The 27,399-nt window shown below is 47.0% G+C and overlaps 1 protein-coding gene across 5 annotated transcripts in view; it reads right to left on the reverse strand.

Moving 5' to 3' along the window:
• Positions 1-246: 246 nt before the first annotated feature.
• Positions 247-27,399, reverse strand: part of SPDL1 (spindle apparatus coiled-coil protein 1) — a 430,051-nt gene continuing 402,898 nt past the window's right edge. For 3 of the 5 annotated variants that reach the window (XM_077266079.1, XM_077266077.1, XM_077266080.1), the window contains one exon: positions 247-840. In XM_077266079.1, coding sequence (XP_077122194.1) covers positions 549-840 — 292 coding nt within the window. In that variant the 3' untranslated portion in view covers positions 247-548. The remainder of the gene's footprint in view (positions 841-27,399) is intronic. The other 2 variants (XM_077266081.1, XM_077266078.1) reach the window with 1 other exon arrangement.

Genomic DNA, 27,399 nt, shown 5'->3' on the forward strand with positions numbered 1-27,399 from the left:
AAATACTGACTAAATACTGAACATGTAAACATGTTTTAACAGCCAATCTGAGAAGAGTGGGGGGAGCGTGGCCACGTCCCATGTTCTCTACGGAGAAACCACTATTATCAGGAGACTGGCTGATGGTAACAGCATGGAGCTGCTCACTGCAATAAACGTCCCAGACAGGAGGGGGTAAGCAGTGAGGAGCAGATATACCTAGACATACCACAAAATAACAGATTTGGAAAAACAAGGCTCTATTAGAAAAAGTGAAACTGGCTACTATATTGAAAGGTTAAAACAATAGGTGTATAAAGCCAAATATTGCCACGTATTTTATATTTCACCACTTAAAATTGGAAGAAAAAAACCTGAATCTCGTAATTGAGAAGCACAAACAAGGTATTCTTCTATATAGTAAAAGGGTATAATACAATAAACTGAATATGTATTTGTGTCAAATAGTCACAATGCAAATTTTGCAAGTAAAACAAAGCGGTGAAGTGAGGTGAGATTTTAGGAGACCCCATTCAGAAATGCTATAACCTAGCTTGGAGAAACCATTGCTACATTATTTTTTTACTACTCTCGAGAAAAGTTAGATGTTTTCTATAAACTGTCCTGAGCGTTTTTAATTTGCTTAGAGATAGTATATAAATTTTACTTGTACCATCAGGCTCATATTTCATCCTCAGTTCATCCAGGCCGATACGAAGGTTCATGTTTTCACTCTGGGAAAGTTTAAGATGTCTATCAGTGTTAAAAAGCTTCCGTTCCAACTCCAAGACTCGATGGCTTTCTGCTAAAGCTTTCATTCTTTGTAGCGATAATTCATCTTTTAGCTTCTCCATCTGCTTACTTAAAAAAGAAGAGATAAAATAAAAAAAATGTAAAGAACTAAACCAGCAGACTTCCCAAAACATTAACTTCTTCATGACCGCTTACAGTAAATATAAGTAGGGAGTTTGCTGGACTTTATGCAGGGCCATCATAAATTAACTAATAATGAAGAAAAGAAAGACACCACCCAAAAAATACAAGGGATCCACCTAAAAGGAATGCTGACAAAAAGGGCAAAACTTGAATGAAAAGAGGCACGGAAATAGATTAGAAGGTGATAATCTACAATTATTCAATATTTTTTAAACAATGAGATAACGAAACCACAATAATAAAAACAATTAAAAAGCCAACGGCTATTAAAGGGAACCTGTCACCCCGTTTTTTCAGTATGAGATAAAAATACTGTTAAATAGGGCCTGAGCTATGCGTTACAATAGTGTATTTTGTGTACCCTGATTCTCCACCTATGCTGCCGAAATACCTCACCAAAGTCGCCGTTTTCGCCTGTCAATCAGGCTGGTCTGGTCAAATGGGCGTGGTGACATCGCTGTTTCTTCCCCCAGATCTTGCTTATCTTTCCGTTGGTGGCGTAGTGGTTTGCCCAACTGCCGAATCCACTGCGCAGGTGAAGAAAAAGAGCGCTCACTCGAGATGCGAACTCGGCTTCAAGAAAATGGCCGCCGCGATCTCCATCTGCGCACGCGCGGCATCCCGCGGCCATTTTCCTGAAGCCCCGGGCAGCAGAGCGCTCGATCTGCGCACGCACGGCCTCAGGAAGATGGCCGCCCCCACGATAACCAGCGGAATAGCGCAGATAGCGCTCTTTTTCTTCACCTGCGCAGTGGATTCGGCAGTTGGGCATGTGCAAACCACTACGCCATTAACGGAAAGATAAGCAAGATCTGGGGGAAGAAACAGCGATTTCACCACGCCCATTTGACCAGACCACCTTGATTGACAGGCGAAAACGGCGACTTTGGTAAGGTATTTCGGCAGCATAGGTGGGGAATCAGGGTACACAAAATACACTATTGTAACGCACAGCTCAGGCCCTATTTAACAGTATTTTTATCTCATACTGAAAAAACAGGGTGACAGGTTCCCTTTAAAGCAAAACTGTAAGCATGCCCATAATATAACCAATGCTAACCTCATATGCCTATAGGATGCTACACATGCAAAATTGTGACAATGATAAATGTCTAGGAATGTCAATATAGAGACAAAATATATTATACAGTGGGCATGGAAAGTATTCAGTCCCCTTTAATTTTTTTCACTCTGTTTCATAGCAGCCATTTGGTAAATTCAAAAAAGTTCATTTTTTTCTCATTAATGTATGGTCTGCACCCCATCTTGACTGGAAAAAAACAAAACAGAAATGTAGACATTTTTGCAAGTCTAATAAAAAAAGAAAACTTAAATATCACATGGTCATAAGTATTCAGAGACCCTTTCCTCAGACACTCATATTTAAGTCACATGCTGTATATTTCCTTGTGATCCTCCTTGATATGGTTCTCCTGCTTCATTGAAAGCCAGCTGTGTTTAATTAATCTGATAGGACTTGATTTGGAAAGGCACACACCTGTCTATATAAGATCTCACAACTCACAGTGCATGTCAGACCAAATGAGAATCATGAGATCAAAGGAACTGGCCTAGTAGCTCAGAGACAATTGTGGCAAGGCACATAACTCGCCAAGGTTACAACAGAATTTCTGCAGTACTCAAGGTTTTTAAGAGCACAGTGGCCTCCATAATCCTTAAATGGAAGAAGTTTGGAACGACTAGAAGTCTTTCTAGACCTGGCCGTCCATCCAGGTGATAATTCTAAGCAGTATGTGTGGAGAAAACCAGGCACTGCTCATCACCTGTCCAATACAATCCCAACAGTGAAACATGGTGGTGGCAGCATCATGCTATGGGGGTGTTTTTCAGCTGCAGGGACAGGACAACTGGTTGTCATTGAAGGAAACATGAATGCAGCCAAGTACAGAGATGTCCTGGATGAAAACCTCTTCCAGAGTGCTCTGGGGCTTAGACTTGGCCGAAGGTTCACCTTAAGCACACAGCTAAAATAACAAAGGAGTGGTTTCAGAACAACTCTGTGACCATTCTTGACTGGCCCAGCCAGAGCCCTGACCTAAACCCAATTGAGCATCTCTGGAGAGACCTGAAAATGGCTGTCCACCAATGTTCACCGTCCAATCTGACGGAACAGGAGAGGATCTGCAAGGAAGAATGGCAGATGATCCCCAAATCCAGGTGTGAAAAACTGGTTGCACTATTCCCAAGAAAACTCATGGCTGTACTAGCTCAAAAGGGTGCTTCTACTTAATACTGAGCAAAGGTCTGAATACGGTACTTATGACCATGTGATATTTCAGTTTTTCTTTTTTAATAAATTTGCAAAAATTCCTACATTTCTGCTTTTTTTTCCCAGTCAAGATGGGGTGCAGCGTGTACATTGAGAAAAAAATGAACTTTTTTGAATTTAACAAATGGCTGCAATGAAACAAAGAGTGAAAAAATTAAAGGGGTATGAATACTTTCTGTACCCACTGTAAATCAAAAAATAAATGTATAAATGCATGTATAATGCAAAGATTAGATGAGGGGAAAACCCCAAGTGTATCTCTACTAAAGTGTGGCTTCCTCGGGGTCAGGAGTAGTAGGGCTGATTCTACCAATGAGAAAGCCACACTTTGGTGGCAATAAGAGACACATTCACTCCTGCTCTAAATGTGTCATCGTAAGTTTATACATAAACTTGAAGTTGCTGTTATTGAAAGGTAACTTCACATCCCAGAGAGACAGAAAAGTCTGGGATTGCGAACTTCTGATGACCTTTGACACATTCAGAGCAGGAATGACTGCTTTGTTGCATGGTATTATGTATTTTTTACATCAATTAAATAATGCGCTCCTCAGGCCTTTTGGTGGCATCACAACCCTGGTCCAAACCTCAGAGGACAATAATACTTTCACACTCCTCTATGAACCGCTCCAATATTTACTGCCACAACGGTTTCTCCCCTTCCCATATTGATAGTTCTGATTCACGTCACTTGTCATATCTATTGCATTATTCCTTTGTCATGCTGTGCCTAAATATGTAACTTCAGATTTTGTGTTATTTTATGCCTGATGAAGAGATGAGTAGTTTTGAAAGCTTGTTTTGTGTTACCATCTTTTCAGTTAGTCATTAAATAGGCACATCACAAGAGGACTCTAAAATTGTTATCTTTTTTCAGAGACCTTTAACATGCCAAGGGTGAACAGAGCATGCAAATTTGCAACAAAGTTATTTTTTGAGGGGCAACCAAATATATTTAAATACAAAAGAAGGATTTTATTGTGGTTCCATCTCCTACAAGGCTACGTACTTAGTTTGAAGAATGAATTGGAGGTGACGCAGTTTAAACCAATAACTTAAAGTGAATATGTCATAGGGATTTTGCTAAGTAAACTACAGGCATTATCAGGCTGGCGCTGTTACACTGATTAAAATGATACCTGGATTGAATCAGTCTTGTGGTTTATTAATCTTTGTTTGCAGTTTTGAGTTAATGAGAGTCTCGTGCTTCAAGGTGAGCCACGAAAAATGCTGCGGCGCATGCACTTTATCATCTATCGCTTGCCAATAGTTGCTACTGTTAATGCACCGCCGCCATTTTGTTGAAGCATAAAAAATAATAAAAAAATAAAAATAAAAAAAAAAGGGCTCCGGCAAAATGGCAGCGCATGCACAGTAGCATCTATCAGCAAGCGATAGATGCTGCTAAGCATGCGCTGGCACCATTTTGATGGAGACTGTGAAGGACACCCTGTTCCTCCGACGTCACCAATCCGTGACGTCACTACATAGGCACAGCTATCTGGCGCCCCCTTTGTCTCTCAGGTCAGTAAGGGAACTGCACCTAGAGCAAATGGCCGCCGGGGAGACTGCCCTGTTACCCACGCTGGGTATTCTAAGATTCGCAATCAGACTAAAAGGATCAGCCCAAAATTAATTTATGATTTAATTGCCTTAAGGGCGTACTAGGTAATTACAAGAAATACACAATCACAATATATCAAGAGTTACAGTCAGAGTACAATATAACAATAATAATACAAGGCTTAAAGGTATAAAGCTGGAGGTCAATTTACCAGGTTGAAGGTCGCTTGTGGAAGCCGGAGGGCTCTGCGCTCCACAGGTAAACAGCTTAGTTGCTGGGCAGCCCCCAGAAAGCGTGTGCTTGCCCCCTTATGACTGGCCTGCCCTCTTTCGTAGTTCCTCAGTTAGTCATCTTCTTTTGTGTGTGTGTGACACTCTCCAAATGTCCCAGCTCTTAACCCTGCTGTGTCCCTCCCCCTGTAGCTGGGTGGGCTTAGCAATCTCCACCCCTCTGCAACCCTGCAAAATGTATTCAAATATCTAATAAATGGGATAACTTCTCTCAGGATGATCGGATCAGTACACGGGCAGTACCAGCGCCTGTGGTTTGTTCTGCCGGTCGTACAGGGATCAAACCTGGACCCATTCGGTCCCTGTGGGAGGCTGATCTCTATATCTCGGGTTTCAGACCTCCCACGGACACGGGAGTCGCACTGTTAGATGCGCAATTTCTTTAGGGCGAGGGGAATATTTTTTATGAGCCGGTACCTCGGACGATGCATCCATAATTCACGATTCCATGTTTTGGAGACTGTTCGACTGGACGGCCATAATAAATGTGTATCCTGTGGCCACTTGACATGCGTGCTATAATTAAGCCCCCAAACACCTCTAGGTCCCCTGCCAGTGTGGCTTCCTCACTCAGGCTTTGAAATGCTATCTGCCTGCCACATTGTGCTCAGCATATTACCATACTAATAGGAACTTTATTCATTAGAAAAGGTGGGGGCCAGGAGCACTCCTTTCTGCAGACCTGTGACCAGGAGACAAAATGGAGTCACGCCAATCTCTGTTAGTATGCCCGCCCAAGATGGCGGCTGTTCCCTCATCACACCTCCCTGCTTTAGAGGGCGCTAGGGGGCATCACATTCCTGTGTTCCCCCATGCGCCCTTCCGCACCTTCTCCTTGCCGGGACAACCCGTCAGCGTTACCATGGTCTCTGCCGCTTCTGTGGCGAATGCTGAAGTGATACTGTTGGAGAGCCAGGCTCCAGCGTAGCAACCTCCCATTCGTCCCAGAGACCGAGTGTAACCAGCTAAGGGGGTTGTGGTCTGTTTCCACTGTGAAGTGGCGTCCGTACAAGTATGGCTGCAGATGCTGCAGGGCCCATACAATTGCCAGGCATTCCTTCTCCATTGTGGAATAGGCCACTTCCCTCGGCAGAAGCTTCCGGCTCAGGTACAAAACGGGGTGTTCATGTCCCGTAGTGTCGACCTGGCTGAGCACAGCACCGAGGCCAAAGTCACTGGCGTCGGTCTGCACTATGAACGGCCGTGTGAAGTCAGCTGCCTGTAGTACAGGAGAGCTAAGACAAGGCCGTTTTGAGCGCCTGGAAAGCTGTCTCGCAGGCGACTGTCCAGTCGACTGCGACGGGCAGCTTCTTCTTGGTGAGGTCCGTCAGGGGCTTGGCCAGGGTGCTATATTGAGGAACAAACCTCCTATAGTATCGGGCAGTCCCCAAGAAGGACATCACCTGCTTCTTGGTCATGGGGGAGGGCCAGGAGGTGATGGCATCCACCTTCCCGGGCTCTGGCTTTAGAGCTCCCCCACCTACCCGGTGTCCCAGGTACTGGACCTCACTCATACCCAGCTGGCACTTTTCCAGCTCAATGGTCAACCCTGCCCTCTGGATCCTCCCTAACACCTGCACCAGGTGCTGTAGGTGATCCTCCCAGGTGGGACTGAAGATGGCAATGTCATCCAGGTACGCGGTCGCATACCCTTCCAGTCCCTTGAGCAGCGTGTTGACCATCCACTGAAAAGTGGCACGGGCATTCTTCATGCCGAAGGGCATCACCGTGGACTCGTACAGTCCAAATGGGGTGATAAAGGCAGAGCGTTCCCGTGCCTTAGGGGTCAGGGAAATCTGCCAATATCCCCTGCTCAGATCCATGATGTTCAGGTACTTGGCCCCGGCCAGCTGATTGAGCAGGTCATCGATGTGCGGCATTGAGTACGCATCGGTGACTATCACAGCGTTGAGCCCCCGGTAGTCCAAGCAGAACCGCGTAGTTTGGTCCTTTTTAGGGACGAGGACTACAGGTGAAGCCCACGCGCTGTTGGACGCTTGGATCACCCCCAGCTTCAGCATCTCATCTATCTCTTGGCGCATGTGCTGCTGCACCTTGAGGCGACCCGATATGCTGAACGCCGGATCGGGGTTTTTTTGCCGGTGTCCACATCATGGATCGCTGCCTCAGTCCTTCCGGGCAGGCTGCTGAACAGCTCCCGAAAGGGGTGTAGGGTGACCCCCAGCTGGGAACGTTGGTCCTCCGAGAGCTGGTGGCCAACCCCCACATCCTCAATGGATCCACCCGCCTTGGCTTGGGTGAGCAGATCCAGGAGGGTTTCCACCTCACCTTCCTCCGGGAGGTTGCACACTGGGTGGGCAAAAGCCTCCCGCTCATGATGTGCCATCATCATGTTCACGTGGAAGGCCTTCCTCCTTCCGGCGTGGTCCAGGGTGACCAGAAAGGTGACGGCGTTGAGATGCTGGTGCACGAGGTACGAACCCTCCCAGGCTGCCTGAAGCTTGTTTTGTGGGACGGGTGTTATGACCTGGTGGTTAGGAGCACCTGGAATGACCTGATGGTTAAACTAGAAAACAGGACAAGCTCTGGGGAGTGGGATCTCTGCTGACCGCAAACTCTAATCCTATCGCACACACTAGAAATAGCCGTGGAGCGTACCTAACTGTCCCTAGACGCCTCTTCACAGCCTAAGAGCTAACTGCCCCTAAATATAGAAAATAAAGCCTTACCTTGCCTCAGAGAAATTCCCCAAAGGAAAAGGCAGCCCCCCACAAATATTGACTGTGAGTTAAGAGGAAAGTCACAAACACAGGAATGAAACAGGTTTTCAGCAAAGGAGGCCAGACTTACTAAATAGACTGAGGATAGGAAAGGGATCTATGCGGTCAGCACAAAAAACTACAAAAAAGCCACGCAGAGTGTGCAAAAAGACCCCCGCACCGACTCACGGTGCGGAGGTGCCACTCTGCACCCCAGAGCTACCAGCTAGCAAGGAAATATCATGTTAGCAAGCTGGACTAGAACTTAGCAAGTACTAATAAATATATTCAGTACACAATGAACAATAAATGAACTAGCAGGGACTTAGCTTCTGCTGGAGTAGACAGGTCATCAGAAAGATCCGAGAGAGATCTGAACCAGTACCGATACATTGACAGCTGGCATGAAGTAACGATCTGAGTGGAGTTAAATAGAAAAGCCAGCATAGCCGCAAACGAGGGCAGCTGAGGAAACAACCTCAGAACCAGCAGTTCCACTCACAGCCACCAGAGGGAGTCCACGGACAGAACTCGCCCAAGTACCATTCATGACCACAGGAGGGAGTTCGAGAACAGAATTCACAACAGTACCCCCCCTTGAGGAGGGGTCACCGAACCCTCACCAGAGCCCCCAGGCCGATCAGGACGAGCCAAATGAAAGGCACGAACCAAATCAGCAGCATGGACATCGGAGGCAACAACCCAGTAATTATCCTCCTGACCATATCCCTTCCATTTGACCAGGTACTGAAGTTTCCGTCTCGAAACACGAGAATCTAAAATCTTCTCCACCACATACTCCAACTCCCCCTCGACCAACAACGGAGCAGGAGGGTCAACGGAGGGAACCATAGGCGCCACATATCTCCGCAACAACGACCTATGGAACACATTATGGATGGCAAAAGAAGCTGGAAGGGCCAAACGAAACGACACAGGATTGAGAATTTCAGAAATCTTATAAGGACCAATGAAACGAGGTTTAAACTTAGGAGAAGAAACCTTCATAGGCACATAACGAGACGACAACCAAACCAAATCCCCAACACGAAGTCGGGGACCAACACGGCGACGGTGGTTGGCGAAACGTTGAGCCTTCTCCTGGGACAATGTCAAATTGTCCACTACATGAGTCCAAATTTGCTGCAACCTGTTCACCACAGAATCTACACCGGGACAGTACGAAGGCTCAACCTGCCCTGAAGAAAAACGAGGATGAAAACCAGAATTACAAAAAAAAGGCGAAACCAAAGTAGCCGAACTGACCCGATTATTAAGGGCAAACTCAGGCAATGGCAAGAAGGTCACCCAATCATCCTGATCAGCAGAAACAAAGCATCTCAGATAGGTCTCCAAAGTCTGATTAGTTCGTTCGGTTTTTCCATTTGTCTGAGGATGGAAAGCCGAAGAAAAAAACAAATCAATGCCCATCTTAGCACAAAAGGACCGCCAAAACCTTGAAACAAACTGGGAACCTCTGTCCGACACGATGTTCTCCGGAATGCCATGCAAACGGACCACATGCTGGAAAAATAATGGAACCAAATCAGAGGAGGAGGGTAATTTAGGCAAGGGTACCAAATGGACCATCTTAGAGAAGCGATCACAAACCACCCAGATGACCGACATCCTTTGAGAGACAGGGAGATCTGAAATAAAATCCATGGAAACATGTGTCCAAGGCCTCTTCGGGACTGGCAAGGGCAAAAGTAACCCACTGGCACGAGAACAGCAGGGCTTGGCCCGAGCACAAGTCCCACAGGACTGCACAAAAGAACGCACATCCCGTGACAAGGAAGGCCACCAAAAGGACCTAGCCACCAAATCTCTGGTACCAAAAATCCCAGGATGACCAGCCAACACCGAACAATGAACCTCAGAGATAACTCTACTAGTCCATCTATCAGGGACAAACAGTTTCTCCGCTGGACAACGGTCAGGTCTATCAGCCTGAAACTCCTGCAGCGCCCGCCGCAAATCAGGTGAGATGGCAGACAGAATTACCCCCTCTTTGAGAATACCAGCCGGCTCAGAAACTCCCGGAGAATCAGGCACAAAACGCCTTGAAAGGGCATAGGCCTTCACATTCTTAGAACCCGGAAGGTATGAAACCACAAAATTGAAACGGGAGAAAAACAGCGACCATCGAGCCTGTCTAGGATTCAACCGTTTGGCAGACTCGAGATAAGTCAGATTCTTGTGATCCGTTAAAACCACCAAGCGATGCTTGTCTCCCTCAAGCCATTGTCACCACTCCTCGAACGCCCACTTCATAGCCAACAACTCCCAATTGCCAACATCATAATTACGCTCAGCAGGCGAAAACTTTCTAGAAAAGAAAGCACATGGCTTCATCACAGAGCCATCAGAACTCCTTTGAGACAAAACAGCCCCTGCTCCAATCTCAGAAGCATCAACCTCGACCTGAAAAGGGAGCGAAACATCTGGCTGACACAACGCAGGGGCCGAAGAAAAACGACGTTTCAACTCCCGAAAAGCCTCAACGGCCGCAGAGGACCAATTCACCACATCAGCACCTTTCTTAGTCAAATCAGTCAAGGGGTTTAACAACACTAGAAAAATTAGCGATGAAGCGAAGGTAAAAATTAGCAAAGCCCAGGAATTTCTGAAGGCTCTTCACAGATGTAGGCTGAGTCCAATCAAAAATGGCCTGAACTTTAACAGGATCCATCTCGATAGTAGAAGGGGAAAAAATGAAGCCCAAAAAGGAAACCTTCTGAACTCCGAAGAGACATTTAGACCCCTTCACAAACAAAGAATTAGCACGAAGGACCTGGAACACCATTCTGACCTGCTTTACATGAGACTCCCAATCATCCGAAAAGACCAAAATATCATCCAAATATACAATCATGAATCTATCCAAATACTTTCAGAAGATGTCATGCATAAAGGACTGAAACACAGATGGAGCATTAGAAAGCCCAAATGGCATCACCAGGTACTCAAAATGGCCCTCGAGTGTATTAAATGCTGTTTTCCATTCATCGCCCTGTTTAATACGCACAAGATTATACGCCCCTCGAAGATCTATATTGGTGAACCAACTAGCCCCCTTAATCCGAGCAAACAAATCAGACAGTAGAGGCAAAGGGTACTGAAATTTGACCGTGATTTTATTAAGAAGGCGGTAATCTAAACAAGGTCTCAGGGAACCATCCTTCTTGGCCACAAAAAAGAACCCTGCACCCAACGGTGACGACGACGGGCGAATATGCCCTTTCTCCAAGGACTCCTTTATATAACTCCGCATAGCGGCGTGTTCCGGCACAGATAAATTGAAAAGTCGTCCCTTAGGAAATTTACTACCAGGGATCAAATTAATAGCACAATCACAATCCCTATGAGGAGGTAGGGCACTGGATTTGGGCTCATCAAATACATCTCGGTAATCCGACAAAAACTCAGGGACTTCAGAAGGAGTAGAGGAAGAAATTGACAACAACGGAACGTCACCATGTACCCCTTGACAACCCCAACTGGACACCGACATTGATTTCCAATCCAATACTGGATTATGGACCTGTAGCCATGGCAAACCCAACACGACCACATCATGCAAATTATGCAACACCAAAAAGCGAATATCTTCCTGATGTGCAGGAGCCATGCACATGGTCAACTGAGTCCAATACTGAGGTTTATTCTTGGCCAAAGGCGTAGAATCAATTCCCCTTAATGGAATAGGATACTGCAAGGGCTCCAAGAAAAAACCACAGCGCCTGGCAAACTCCAAGTCCATCAAATTCAGGGCAGCGCCTGAATCCACAAATGCCATAACAGAGTAGGACGACAAAGAGCAAATCAGAGTAACGGACAAAAGAAATTTAGGCTGTACAGTACCAATGGTGACAGACCTAGCGAACCGCTTAGTGCGCTTAGGACAATCAGATAGCATGAGTGGAGTCACCACAGTAAAAACACAGCCCATTCTGACGTCTGTGTTCTTGCTGTTCAGCTCTGGTCAAAGTCCTATCACATTGCATAGGCTCAGGCCTCTGCTCAGAGGATACCGCCAAATGGTGCACAACTTTGCGCTCACGCAAGCGCCGATCGATCTGAATGGCCAAGGACATTGATTCATTAAGACCAGCAGGCGTGGGGAACCCCACCATAACATCCTTAAGGGCTTCAGAGAGACCCTTTCTGAAAATTGCCGCAAGGGCACACTCATTCCATTGAGTAAGCACAGACCACTTTCTAAACTTCTGGCAATATACCTCCGCTTCATCCTGACCCTGACACAAAGCCAGCAAGATTTTCTCTGCCTGATCTACAGAGTTAGGTTCATCATAAAGCAATCCAAGCGCCAGAAAAAACGCATCTACATTAAGCAATGCAGCATCTCCTGGCGCAAGGGAGAATGCCCAGTCTTGAGGGTCGCCACGTAACAAAGAAATAATGATTTTCACTTGCTGAATGGGGTCACCAGAGGAGCGAGGTTTCAAAGCAAGAAACAGTCTACAATTATTTTTGAAATTCAGAAATTTAGATCTATCCCCAGAAAACAAATCAGGAATTGGAATTCTAGGCTCTAACATCGGATTCTGAACTACATAATCTTGAATGCTTTGTACCCTTGCAGTGAGTTGATCAACACAAGAGGACAGACCTTGAATGTCCATCTCTACACCTGAGTCCTGAACCACCCAGAGGTTAAGGGGAAAAGAAAGACAAAACACACTGCAGAGAAAAAAAAATGGTCTCAGAACTTCTCTTATCCCTCTATTGAGATGCATTAACACTTTGTTGGCCAGCTGTACTGTTATGACCTGGTGGTTAGGAGCACCTGGAATGACCTGATGATTAAACTAGAAAACAGGACAAGCTCTGGGGAGTGGGATCTCTGCTGACCGCAAACTCTAATCCTATCGCACACACTAGAAATAGCCGTGGGGCGTAACTAACTCTCCCTAGACGCCACTTCACAGCCTAAGAGCTAACTACCCCTAAAGATAGAAAATAAAGCCTTACCTTGCCTCAGAGAAATTCCCCAAAGGAAAAGGCAGCCCCCCACAAATATTGACTGTGAGTTAAGAGGAAAGTCACAAACACAGGAATGAAACAGGTTTTCAGCAAAGGAGGCCAGACTTACTAAATAGACTGAGGATAGGAAAGGGATCTATGCGGTCAGCACAAAAAACTACAAAAAGCCACGCAGAGTGTGCAAAAAGACCCCCGCACCGACTCACGGTGCGGAGGTGCCACTCTGCACCCCAGAGCTTCCAGCTAGCAAGGCAATATCATGTAAGCAAGCTGGACTAGAACTTAGCAAGTACTAATAAATATATTCAGTACACAATGAACAACAAATGAACTAGCAGGGACTTAGCTTCTGCTGGAGTAGACAGGTCATCAGAAAGATCCGAGAGAGATCTGAACCAGCACCGATACATTGACAGCTGGCATGAAGTAACGATCTGAGTGGAGTTAAATAGAAAAGCCAGCCTAGCCGCAAACGAGGGCAGCTGAGGAAACAACCTCAGAACCAGCAGTTCCACTCACAGCCACCAGAGGGAGTTCACGGACAGAACTCGCCGAAGTACCATTCATGACCACAGGAGGGAGTTCGAGAACGGAATTCACAACAGTACCCCCCCCTTGAGGAGGGGTCACCGAACCCTCACCAGAGCCCCCAGGCCGAGCCAAATGAAAGGCACAAACCAAATCGGCAGCATGGACATCGGAGGCAACAACCCAGGAATTATCCTCCTGACCATAGCCCTTCCATTTGACCTGGTACTGAAGTTTCCGTCTCGAAACACGAGAATCTAAAATCTTCTCCACCACATACTCCAACTCCCCCTCGACCAACAACGGAGCAGGAGGGTCAACGGAGGGAACCATAGGCGCCACATATCTCCGCAACAACGACCTATGGAACACATTATGGATGGCAAAAGAAGCTGGAAGGGCCAAACGAAACGACACAGGATTGAAAATTTCAGAAATCTTATAAGGACCAATGAAACGAGGTTTAAACTTAGGAGAAGAAACCTTCATAGGGACATAACGAGACGACAACCAAACCAAATCCCCAACACGAAGTCGGGGACCAACACGGCGACGGCGGTTGGCGAAACGTTGAGCCTTCTCCTGGGACAATGTCAAATTGTCCACTACATGAGTCCAAATTTGCTGCAACCTGTCCACCACAGAATCTACACCAGGACAGTCCGAAGGCTCAACCTGCCCTGAAGAAAAACGAGGATGAAAACCAGAATTACAAAAAAAAGGCGAAACCGAAGTAGCCGAACTGGCCCGATTATTAAGGGCGAACTCAGCCAATGGCAAGAAGGTCACCCAATCATCCTGATCAGCAGAAACAAAGCATCTCAGATAGGTCTCCAAAGTCTGATTAGTTCGTTCGGTTTGGCCATTTGTCTGAGGATGGAAAGCCGAAGAAAAAGACAAATCAATGCCCATCTTAGCACAAACGGACCGCCAAAACCTTGAAACAAACTGGGAACCTCTGTCCGACATGATGTTCTCCGGAATGCCATGCAAACGGACCACATGCTGGAAAAATAATGGAACCAAATCAGAGGAGGAGGGTAATTTAGGCAAGGGTACCAAATGGACCATCTTAGAGAAGCGATCACAAACCACCCAGATGACCGACATCCTTTGAGAGACAGGGAGATCTGAAATAAAATCCATGGAAACATGCGTCCAAGGCCTCTTCGGGACTGGCAAGGGCAAAAGTAACCCACTGGCACGAGAACAGCAGGGCTTGGCCCGAGCACAAGTCCCACAGGACTGCACAAAAGAATGCACATCCCGTGACAAGGAAGGCCACCAAAAGGACCTAGCCACCAAATCTCTGGTACCAAAAATCCCAGGATGACCAGCCAACACCAAACAATGAACCTCAGAGATAACTCTACTAGTCCATCTATCAGGGACAAACAGTTCCTCCGCTGGACAACGGTCAGGTCTATCAGCCTGAAACTCCTGCAGCGCCCGCCACAAATCAGGTGAGATGGCAGACAGAATTACCCCCTCTTTGAGAATACCAGCCGGCTCAGAAACTCCCGGAGAATCAGGCACAAAACTCCTTGAAAGGGCATCGGCCTTCACATTCTTAGAACCCAGAAGGTATGAAACCACAAAATTGAAACCGGAGAAAAACAGCGACCATCGAGCCTGTCTAGGATTCAACCGTTTGGCAGACTCGAGATAAGTCAGATTCTTGTGATGCATTAAAACCACCACGCGATGCTTGGCTCCCTCAAGCCAATGTCGCCACTCCTCGAACGCCCACTTCATAGCCAACAACTCCCGATTGCCAACATCATAATTACGCTCAGCAGGCGAAAACTTTCTAGAAAAGAAAGCACATGGCTTCATCACAGAGCCATCAGAACTCCTTTGAGACAAAACAGCCCCTGCTCCAATCTCAGAAGCATCAACCTCGACCTGAAAAGGGAGCGAAACATCTGGCTGACACAACACAGGGGCCGAAGAAAAACGACGTTTCAACTCCCGAAAAGCCTCAACGGCCGCAGAGGACCAATTCACCGCATCAGCACCTTTCTTAGTCAAATCAGTCAACGGTTTAACAACACTAGAAAAATTAGCGATGAAGCGACGGTAAAAATTAGCAAAGCCCAGGAATTTCTGAAGGCTCTTCACAGATGTAGGCTGAGTCCAATCAAAAATGGCCTGAACTTTAACAGGATCCATCTCGATAGTAGAAGGGGAAAAAATGAAGCCCAAAAAGGAAACCTTCTGAACTCCGAAGAGACATTTAGACCCCTTCACAAACAAAGAATTAGCACGAAGGACCTGGAACACCATTCTGACCTGCTTTACATGAGACTCCCAATCATCCGAAAAGACCAAAATATCATCCAAATATACAATCATGAATCTATCCAAATACTTTCAGAAGATGTCATGCATAAAGGACTGAAACACAGATGGAGCATTAGAAAGCCCGAATGGCATCACCAGGTACTCAAAATGGCCCTCGGGCGTATTAAATGCTGTTTTCCATTCATCACCCTGTTTAATACGCACAAGATTATACGCCCCTCGAAGATCTATCTTGGTGAACCAACTAGCCCCCTTAATCTGAGCAAACAAATCAGACAGTAGAGGCAAAGGGTACTGAAATTTGACCGTGATTTTATTAAGAAGGCGGTAATCTATACAAGGTCTCAGAGAACCATCCTTCTTGGCCACAAAAAAGAACCTTGCACCCAACGGTGACGACGACGGGCGAATATGCCCTTTCTCCAAGGACTCCTTTATATAACTCCGCATAGCGGCGTGTTCCGGCACAGATAAATTGAAAAGTCGTCCCTTAGGAAATTTACTACCAGGGATCAAATTAATAGCACAATCACAATCCCTATGAGGAGGTAGGGCACTGGATTTGGGCTCATCAAATACATCTCGGTAATCCGACAAAAACTCAGGGACTTCAGAAGGAGTAGAGGAAGAAATTGACAACAACGGAACATCACCATGAACCCCTTGACAACCCCAACTGGACACCGACATTGATTTCCAATCCAATACTGGATTATGGACCTGTAGCCATGGCAAACCCAACACGACCACATCATGCAAACTATGCAACACCAAAAAGCGAATATCTTCCTGATGTGCAGGAGCCATGCACATGGTCAACTGAGTCCAATACTGAGGTTTATTTTTGGCCAAAGGCGTAGCATCAATTCCCCTTAATGGAATAGGATACTGCAAGGGCTCCAAGAAAAAACCACAGCGCCTGGCAAACTCCAAGTCCATCAAATTCAGGGCAGCGTCTGAATCCACAAATGCCATAACAGAGTAGGACGACAAAGAGCAAATCAGAGTAACGGACAAAAGAAATTTAGGCTGTACAGTACCAATGGTGACAGACCTAGCGAACTGCTTAGTGCGCTTAGGACAATCAGAGATAGCATGAGTGGAGTCACCACAGTAAAAACACAGCCCATTCTGACGTCTGTGTTCTTGCCGTTCAGCTCTGGTCAAAGTCCTATCACATTGCATAGGCTCAGGCCTCTGCTCAGAGGATACCGCCAAATGGTGCACAACTTTGCGCTCACGCAAGCGCCGATCGATCTGAATGGCCAAGGACATTGATTCATTAAGACCAGCAGGCGTGGGGAACCCCACCATAACATCCTTAAGGGCTTCAGAGAGACCCTTTCTGAAAATTGCCGCAAGGGCACACTCATTCCATTGAGTAAGCACAGACCACTTTCTAAACTTCTGGCAATATACCTCCGCTTCATCCTGACCCTGACACAAAGCCAGCAAGATTTTCTCTGCCTGATCTACAGAGTTAGGTTCATCATAAAGCAATCCAAGCGCAAGAAAAAATGCATCTACATTAAGCAATGCATGATCTCCTGGCGCAAGGGAGAATGCCCAGTCTTGAGGGTTGCCACGTAACAAAGAAATAATGATTTTCACTTGCTGAATGGGGTCACCAGAGGAGCGAGGTTTCAAAGCAAGAAACAGTCTACAATTATTTTTGAAATTCAGAAATTTAGATCTATCCCCAAAAAACAAATCAGGAATTGGAATTCTAGGCTCTAACATCGGATTCTGAACTACATAATCTTGAATGCTTTGTACCCTTGTAGTGAGTTGATCAACACAAGAGGACAGACCTTGAATGTCCATCTCTACACCTGAGTCCTGAACCACCCAGAGGTTAAGGGGAAAAGAAAGACAAAACACACTGCAGAGAAAAAAAAATGATCTCAGAACTTCTCTAATCCCTCTATTGAGATGCATTAACACTTTGTTGGCCAGCTGTACTGTTATGACCTGGTGGTTAGGAGCACCTGGAATGACCTGATGGTTAAACTAGAAAACAGGACAAGCTCTGGGGAGTGGGATCTCTGCTGACCGCAAACTCTAATCCTATCGCACACACTAGAAATAGCCGTGGAGCGTAACTAACTCTCCCTAGACGCCTCTTCACAGCCTAAGAGCTAACTACCCCTAAAGATAGAAAATAAAGCCTTACCTTGCCTCAGAGAAATTCCCCAAAGGAAAAGGCAGCCCCCCACAAATATTGACTGTGAGTTAAGAGGAAAGTCACAAACACAGGAATGAAACAGGTTTTCAGCAAAGGAGGCCAGACTTACTAAATAGACTGAGGATAGGAAAGGAATCTATGCGGTCAGCACAAAAAACTACAAAAAGCCATGCAGAGTGTGCAAAAAGACCCCCGCACCGACTCACGGTGCGGAGGTGCCACTCTGCACCCCAGAGCTACCAGCTAGCAAGGAGATATCATGTTAGCAAGCTGGACTAGAACTTAGCAAGTACTAATAAATATATTCAGTACACAATGAACAACAAATGAACTAGCAGGGACTTAGCTTCTGCTGGAGTAGACAGGTCATCAGAAAGATCTGAGAGAGATCTGAACCAGCACCGATACATTGACAGCTGGCATGAAGTAACGATCTGAGTGGAGTTAAATAGAAAAGCCAGCCTAGCCGCAAACGAGGGCAGCTGAGGAAACAACCTCAGAACCAGCAGTTCCACTCACAGCCACCAGAGGGAGTTCACGGACAGAACTCGCCGAAGTACCATTCATGACCACAGGAGGGAGTTCAAGAACGGAATTCACAACAGACGGGGATCAGTACCCACACCTTTTGATCCACCTGGTAGGTCCTCTCACAAGCATTCTGGTCGTACCACTGCTTCTGGTCAGCTTGGGCCTGGGCCATATTGTCATGCACCAGCCGTGTCAAGGCCGTCATTCTGTCCCGGAAGCGCACAACATACTCAATGGCCGACACTCCAGGGGTGGCAAAATCTCCTTCCCATGCTTCCTTCACCAGAGCAAGGGGCCCCAGTACACGTCGCCCATACAGTAGCTCAAAGGGGGAGAACCCCGATGAGGCCTGTGGAACCTCCCGGTAGGCAAATAGAAGGTGTGGAAGATACCGCTCCCAATATCTCCCGTGCGAGTCGACCAACATCTTAAGCATCTGCTTTAAGGTGCCTTTGAACCCCTCACACAGGCCTTTGGTCTGTGGGTGATACGGGCTGGCTACCAGATGTTGCACCTGGATCTGCTTACAGAGAGACTCCATCAGCTGTGACATGAACTGGGTCCCTCGGTCCGTGAGCATTTCCTGGGGAAACCCCACTCTGGAGAAGATCTCCAGTAAGGCAGTGGCCACTTTGTCAGCCCGAATGGATGACAAAGCGACCGCTTCCGGGTACCGAGTGGCATAGTCCACTACCGTTAATATGAAGCATTTCCCGGAGCGACTGGGAGTGGACAGAGGTCCAATGAGATCCACAGCCACCCTTGAGAAAGGCTCTTCAATGATGGGCAGAGTTACGAGTGGGGCTTTGGGGTGCCGCCCCGCCTTCCCCACCCTCTGACAGGTGTCACACGAACGGCATTAGGCAATTACCTCGGTCCTCATTCCAGGCCAGTAGAAATGCTGCGCTAGCCTGGCCATGGTTTTAGCGATTCCTAGGTGTCCGGCCATGGGAATCTCGTGTGCTATCCGCAATAATTCCGCCCTGAACGGATAGGGTACCACTAACTGTCGGTCCCTGGGCCACGACTCTGGTGAACCCTGCTGGACCGATACCCGGTACAGCCGCCCCTGGTCCCAGACCATCCGCTCGCGGTCTGACTCCCCAGGAGGCTGTGCCGCCTGCTCCTTGAGAGCTTTCAGGCTAGCGTCAGCTTCCAACGCTGCCTGAAATACCTGACTCGATGTGGCGGGAATGGACGACACTGCCACATCCGCTGTCAGCTCCCCGGGATCTGTCTCCTGGCCGCTGTCTGACTCGGCAGCCACTTGGTCAGAGAGGGGGAAGCCGTCGGACCTCTGCAAGGCTCCTTGGGCTCCGGCGCTCCCACTCCGAGTGACAGCGGCCACGACCGCTTTGCCCATGGGTAGTGCCTGCTTCCCCCCCCCCGGCCCCTGACCAAGTCGCCGGGTCAGGCAGACTTCCCTGCCCTCCTGACATCCTGGGTTTGGGGAACTCCTGCCCTGGGGTCTTACCTGGTGGCTCCTCTCCCGGGACACCCCTTCCCCCCATATTTGACGTTATCCCCACCTCTCGCACTCCCCTCCCGGCGCCCCAGTCCAAAAACACCTTGGCGACAGGCAGCGCCGGTTCCACGCCTCCAATTCCGGAGACGGAAAGGGTTTTCCCCGGTACCAAGTCTTGAGGGGACACCACCACAGGACGTACCAGGGTTCGTTCAGCGCCTGTGTCCCGCAGCCCCATGACCGCTGAGCGGCCGATGGTGACGGGTTGGTAATTGTCCAGGGATCTCCCACCACCCCCTCCCACACATAAAACAGTGGACGGTTTCGGGGACAGGGATGGGGCCTTAAGACGCTGGGGACATACAGCCTTGAAGTGTCCCAGCTGGTTGCAGTGGTGACGTCTGGGTTCTGCGCCTGGCCTGGAGAGGGCAGCAGGGGGGTACACCCCTTGCACTCTGGGGGCTGGGGAAACAGGGGCAGGATTGGGCTTACCCCCTCTCCAGGTGCTGCTGGCAGCCTTCTTCTGCTCAGGCGCCCTGCTATTGGCATACTCATCTGCCAGGGCGGCTGTAGCAGAAGCCCCCTTCGGTTTCCGGTCACGGAGGAATTGCTGGAGGTACTCTGGGCAATTCCACAAGAACTGCTCCATGACGAACAGTTCCTGGACCTCCTGGCGGGTGGTGAGCGCTAGACCCGAGGTCCAGTGCTCTGCAGCTCTCAGCAACGCCCGCATGTGGTCAGTCCAGGTGTCCTTTGGGCCCCGTTGCAGGCTCCGGAACTTCTTGCGGTAGGACTCCGAGGTGAGGTTGTAGTGCTGGATCAGGGCCCGCTTGATGCTGCTGTAGTCCTGCTCCGCCCCGGCAGGTAAGTCCCCAAAAACTTCCAGGGACTTACCCTTCAAACGGGGGGTCAGGTATCTTTCCCACTGATCCGGGGCCAGATGGTGTTGAAGGCAGGTCCTTTCAAAGGCCAGCAAGAAGGAATCCAGGTCTCCATCCTTCTCAAGCAGAGGGAAGTCCTCGGCCCGGACTTTGGAAGCCCTGGACTCTGGTGGTGCTGGGGCATCCAGCGGGAGCCCATGTTGAGCCATCTCCAGTCGGTGCTGGTGCTCCGCTGCTCTCTCTGCCGCTGCTTGCTCCGCTGCTTCACGGCGTTCTGCACGCTCTTGCTCTGCTGCTTCACGGCGTTCTGCATGCTCTCGCTCCGCCGCTTCAAGGCGTTCTGCACGCTCGGCCTCCGCTTTCTCTGCAGCTGCCATGAGTCTCATAGAGGCGTCTTCATTACCCGCCTCGAGACGTGCCACTGCCGCTGCAACAAGGGCCTCTGATGTGGACAGGCTGGGGCGGGTAGGTGGTGGGTAGTCCCTTGCTGGACTAAGCACGGGTGGCTGGCTCCTTGGGAAATCTGGGCTGAGCTCCCCCTCGCCTTGAACAGTACCGTCCACCACCACCTCCTCATCAACCACAGCACTGGCCTGCGCCCTCACTGCACTCCTGGTGCCCTCCGCCATCTTTGGAACCTCTGGTTACTGACAGAGCTGTAACCCTGACCTTGCACACAACTTATTATATCTACACTCTGACCGTCTAGTGCTGGGCTGACTTTAAGACCCCGGCAGTGAAAGTTACTACTGGTAGTCTTTAGTGTCTGGGAGTAGGGGTCCCACGCACACTATTACTCTGATCCCATCCGCTGCCACCAATGTGAAGGACACCCTGTTCCTCCGACGTCACCAATCCGTGATGTCACTACATAGGCACAGCTCTCTGGCGCCCCCTTTGTCTCTCAGGTCAGTAAGGGAACTGCACCTAGAGCAAATGGCCGCCGGGGAGACTGCCCTGTGACCCACGCTGGGTATTCTAAGATTCACAATCAGAGTAAAAGGATCAGCCCAAAATTAATTTATGATTTAATTGACTTAAGGGCGCACTAGGTAATTACAAGAAATATACAATCACAATATATCAAGAGTTACAGTCAGAGTACAATATAACAATAATAATACAAGGCTTAAAGGTATAAAGCTGGAGGTCAATTTACCAGGTTGAAGGTCGCTTGTGGAAGCCAGAGGGCTCTGCGCTCCACAGGTAGACAGCTTAGATTCTGGGCAGCCCCCAGAAAGCGTGTGCTTGCCCCCCTCTGACTGGCCTGCAATCTTTCGTAGTTCCTCAGTTAGTCATCTTCTTCTGTGTGTGTGTGACACTCTCCAAGTGTCCCAGCTCTTAACCCTGCTGTGTCCCTCCCCCTGTAGCTGGGTGGGCTTAGCAATCTCCACTCCTCTGCAACCCTGCAAGATTTATTCCAATATCTAATAAATGGGATAACTTCTCTCAGGATGATCGGATCAGTACACGGGCAGTACCCGTGCCTGTGGTTTGTTCTGCCGGTTGTACAGGGATCAAACCTGGACCCATTCGGTCCCTGTGGGAGGCTGATCTCTATATCTCGGGTTTCAGACCTCCCGCGGATACGGGAGTCGCACTGTTAGATGCGCAATTTCTTTAGGGCGAGGGGAATATTTTTTATGAGCCGGTACCTCGGACAATGCGTCCATAATTCACGATTCCATGTTGGAGACGGTTCGACTGGACGGCCATAATAAATGTGTATCCTGTGGCCACTTGACATGCGTGCTATAATTAAGCCCCCAAACACCTCTAGGTCCCCTGCCGGTGTGGCTTCCTCACTCAGGCTTTGAAATGCTATCTGCCTGCCACATTGTGCTCAGCATATTACCATACTAATAGGAACTTTATTCATTAGAAAAGGTGGAGGCGAGGAGTACTCCTCTCTGCAGACCTGTGACCAGGAGACAAAATGGAGTCACTCTCTGTTGACTCTGTTAGTATGCCCGTCCAAGATGGCGGCTGTTCCCTCATCACAGAGACCTTTTTCTTTTTCAAGGCCATAATGTTAACTGCACAAGTATTTAAAAAAAGGAGGCAGGTCACTGAAGGTTCAGTGATTTATCATTTAAGCCCAAAAGGATGACGATGAGGCAGACCACAAATAAAAGGAGCCGCCCACAGGCACGCATCAGAGAACGAGCATCTCATTATTTCAAAACTGCAACCAAAGATTAAACAACCACAAGACTGATTTGTTCAAATCAGGCATCATTTTAATCAATGTAACAGCGCCAACCTGACCATGCCTGTAGTTTACTTAGAAAAATCCTGATGACAGGTTTCCTTTGAACAGAAAACCTAATAAATTGTAATTTAACCCCTTCACTCCAAAGCCTGTTTTCATCTTCCTTACAAGGCCAATTTTAACAATTCTGGCCACTGTCTCTTTATGAGGTTATAACCAGGGCTGTCATCAGGGCATTACTGCCCTTACTGGCATATTGGGCCGATGAGCAGAGGGGGCCAGCAACGGGTCCCATCTGTGCTGCTCATCACGCACCAGTGGCAAGCATCTGACGGCTCAGTAACTGCCCGTGCGTCGCGTCCTCAGACGCACAGGCACTTACATTTGTTACCGTGCTCCGGCACCGCAACATTAAGCTGCCTCTGGCCAATCACAGGCCAGCATCTGATGTTGGCGGGCACGTCACTGGCGCATGACGTCACTGTCATACGCCAGAACGACGCTGCATGCCTCAGATGCATTGACCGGAGGACACCGCTGGAGCTCGGCCAGGTGAGAAGCTTTTTTTTTTTTTTTTTTTATAAAGCTGCGGTATGGGGTGCATTATACTATGAGGGTGCATAATATTATTGAGGTGCATTATACTGCTATGGGGGTGCATTATAATACTATGGGCTGCACTATACTATGGAGGTGCAATATATTATGGGGTGCATTATACTGCTATGGGGGTGCACTATATGGTGCTGCATATTATTATTGTGTGCATTATACTGCTATGGGGGTGCATTATAATACTATGGGGGTGCATTATACTGCTATGGGGTGCACTATACTATGGGGCTGCATTATATTACTATGGGACTGCATTATAATACTATGGGGCTGCATTATAGTGCTATGGGTCTGCATTACACTGCTACGGGGTGCATTATACTATGTGGGTTCATTATATTATGAGGTGCACTATACTGCTACAGGGGTGCATTATACTATGGGGGTGGATTATACCATCATGGGGGTGCATTCTACCACCATGGGGGTGCATTATACTATTATGGATGACTATGGGGGCAATATGGAGAGACATGAGGCAGAACGGGAGGACACGTGGGGTTCAGAATATGGGATATTATTACTCTAGGGGCTAATTAAAGGATATTTTTGAGGATACGGTTTTCAGCGTGGGGGGAGAGGTCCTGCTACTGTGCAGGGCAACACAGTCGCTTTTTTACTTCATCTGGCTTAGCAATTTGGGAAAAATTGGGGAATGTGCTCTCCATAACTTATTTTCTGCAGAGACGAGTCTTGGCTGGAAAAAGTGATGGCGATCTAAACTGGATGAAGAAGAAAAGCGAAGATGAAGTATTTCAAATAGAGACGTCACCGGTGAGTCAGTGTGTTACTTGTACACTTACATTATATACTGTATACAGAGCTCCTGTGTATAATGTCACTGGTAATATGGCAGTACGAAGGACTCAATCCAAAACGGCCCTCAGGACGCGTACCTGCTTGCACCAGTGTGACCATATTGGTAATATCTAGCTACATTTATTATTGGGCATATTACCCATTATGGCTATGCCAGTCATTTTGTTTATTCACGTTACCTTGTCACTGCACTATGCCAAGGTTGCTATGTGCTACTACTCTATAGTTGCAGTCAGAATACCCATTCTGTAATTAATGTTAAAACCACTCAGCACTTGCACTTTATCCTATTTTCTATAGGCAGTACAATGTTATGCTGACATCCCACCATTTTTTTTTTTTTTTTTTATTATTTTTCAAGGAGCACACAAGCATTTTACCTTTCTGGCTGTATTACATTTATTTGTGTACAATTGTCATTAGTTTGGCACTTTTTACCAATTGCATGCATATTATGTGTGCATCCTAGTTCTTATATCTTCATTCACAGGAAAACTTTACTTTTATGTTATATTTGTGTGTACACCTTTACGTTTAACAATTTTGTTTAACGATACTGCCAATCTATCTCGTGTCCTTGTATCTTTAATAATATTTAAAAAAAATAAAAATTCAGAATAATTGCTATTTTTGTCAGCATCTTTGGACACCTTGTGTATCTTGCAGGTAACAGCACCGTATTGTATCTCCTTCCTTTTTTTGGCTCAATAAAATTTGTATTTATTTTTTCATAATATTTGTTCGGACAACCATTTATTTTGACCATATAGTTCGGTTTTTCCTCAGTTTTCTCACTTACCTGTACAATATACTGTATATACAGCATTTGTGTGCATAATGTCACTGGTGATCACTGTATTACCTGTACATGGACACTGCATACAGAGCTCCTTTGTATAATGTCACGGGTGGTCACTGTATTACCAGGACACAGACACTATATACAGAGCTCCAGTGTATAATGTCACCAGGGCTGCCACTAGGAATTTCAGGGCCCCATACTGGCAAAATTATCGGGGCCCCCTTGAGACTCCGCAAAGGCTCCACCCTAGCCCCACCTCCACCCCTCAAACTGTCCATAGTCCAAAGATTTTTAAAGCCGCCAACACAATAAGGTCGGGCCCTACCCTACTCTAACCTATTAAGCATTTGTTAACATTCGTCCGGCTGAGTAGGTACAATTGTAACTATTCCGTTTTAAAATTGCAATAACTTGTTCGAAAAGCCGTAGAGGGCTGAAATTTCGTGACATCTCTGCAGTTTTGGTCCAGAATATATTGGCCAAATTTCAATAAAATATCTCCACCCCCTTCCGAGATAAGGGGTTGAGATATTTTTGCATCCATAACAAACTGCATAGGTACAAATGTACCCTCATATATTTTGAATGAAGATAATGCAAGGAAAAAAGAATAATATTTTTTTAATGATAATGCTATTTTATTATTAAACTGTATACTGTTCATTTACATTATAAAAGAAAATGTAAGAAACTTTTTATTGATTTTCTTCGCAAGTAATGCATGTTGTCTTTGCTACCGAGTGTTCATCGCAAATGGGTTTCACACAAACCACACAAGACTTTCTAGAAGTCTGTTTTTTCGACCATTAGGAAAATTGTAACAGAGCCACCATCTTTATTTTGTGCTGAATATAAGTAAAACATCGTAAAACAATATGTAGATACTAATTATTATCCATTTTTCATATAAAAATCATACCTATAGTGATAAGTTTCATACAAAATATATGTAAGCCAAGTCCAGGCTCAAAGACAATTTCTGACTGTTCTGTCCCCACATAAGGCGAATGAAGGTATAACTGGCTGTTAGATGCTGTGAGACTTTCCTACCTTCGTATCCAAGAAACTGAAGACTTCACAAGCCTAGAAATGTGTGTGCTCACAGCAATGAGATGAACAGCAAAATGGCTACTGAGAGGAGGGAGGCAGGAAGAGAAGTAGAAACCACTTCCAGTTTGAATCAACTTAATTGACAGCAACATAAGTGAGCAGTAACAACACTGGCCAATAGATATCAGCATAACATTTGTAGCTGAATGAACTTTAGTTTCTGAAACCAAGTAAAGGAGAAAGTCTTCCCACAGTGGAGGTATATATGAAGGTACAATTGTACCTCTGCAGCCTGTTAACATTGTAAAATTATGCAGCCTGACGAAGGTTAAAATATCCAATACAATTTAGGTATATTTTTATTTATTTTTCAATTTTTAAAATGACCAATACCACAAAGGGGACAAAGACCACCGCACCATGACCAGACACTATATTACCACCACATAGTGACCAAATAATAGCACATACAAGGAACAAATACCACCAAACCAGGTCCAGACCACATATTACCCCAATATGATCACCAATAATACCACATACAGGGAACAAATACCACCACACCATGACCAGACCACATATTATCACCACACAGTGACCAAATAATAGCACATACTAGGAAAAAATACCGCTACACCATGGCCGGACAACATATTACCACCACATAGTGACTGAATACTACAATACTGATCAGTAATAAAAAAAAAAACACACAATACTAATATCACCATAAGTGCCAGTATTCAAAGGAGATCTGTACTTAGTATGCAGTGTTTGTGTACAGGTAATACAGTGATCACGGGTGACATTATACACAGCTCTGTATATAGTGTATAATATAAAGATAATACAGTGATCACTGGTGACTCCATTCTGCCCCGTGTCTCCAATCTGCCCCCGTGTCTCCAATCTGCCCCCGTGTCTCCAATCTGCCCCCTTGTCTCCAATCTGCCCCCTTGTCTCCAATCTGCCCCCTTGTCTCCAATCTGCCCCCTTGTCTCCAATCTGCCCCCTTGTCTCCAATCTGCCCCCTTGTCTCCAATCTGCCCCCTTGTCTCCAATCTGCCCCCTTGTCTCCAATCTGCCCCCTTGTCTCCAATCTGCCCCCTTGTCTCCAATCTGCCTCCTTGTCTCCAATCTGCCCCCTTGTCTCCAATCTGCGGCCGAGCTGGATGGAGCCACATGGTAAAATATTGTGGCCTGTCGCTTTCAATTAAAAAA

Source organism: Ranitomeya variabilis, chromosome 5, assembly GCF_051348905.1.
Source record: "Ranitomeya variabilis isolate aRanVar5 chromosome 5, aRanVar5.hap1, whole genome shotgun sequence".
NCBI classification, from domain to species: Eukaryota; Metazoa; Chordata; class Amphibia; order Anura; family Dendrobatidae; genus Ranitomeya; species Ranitomeya variabilis.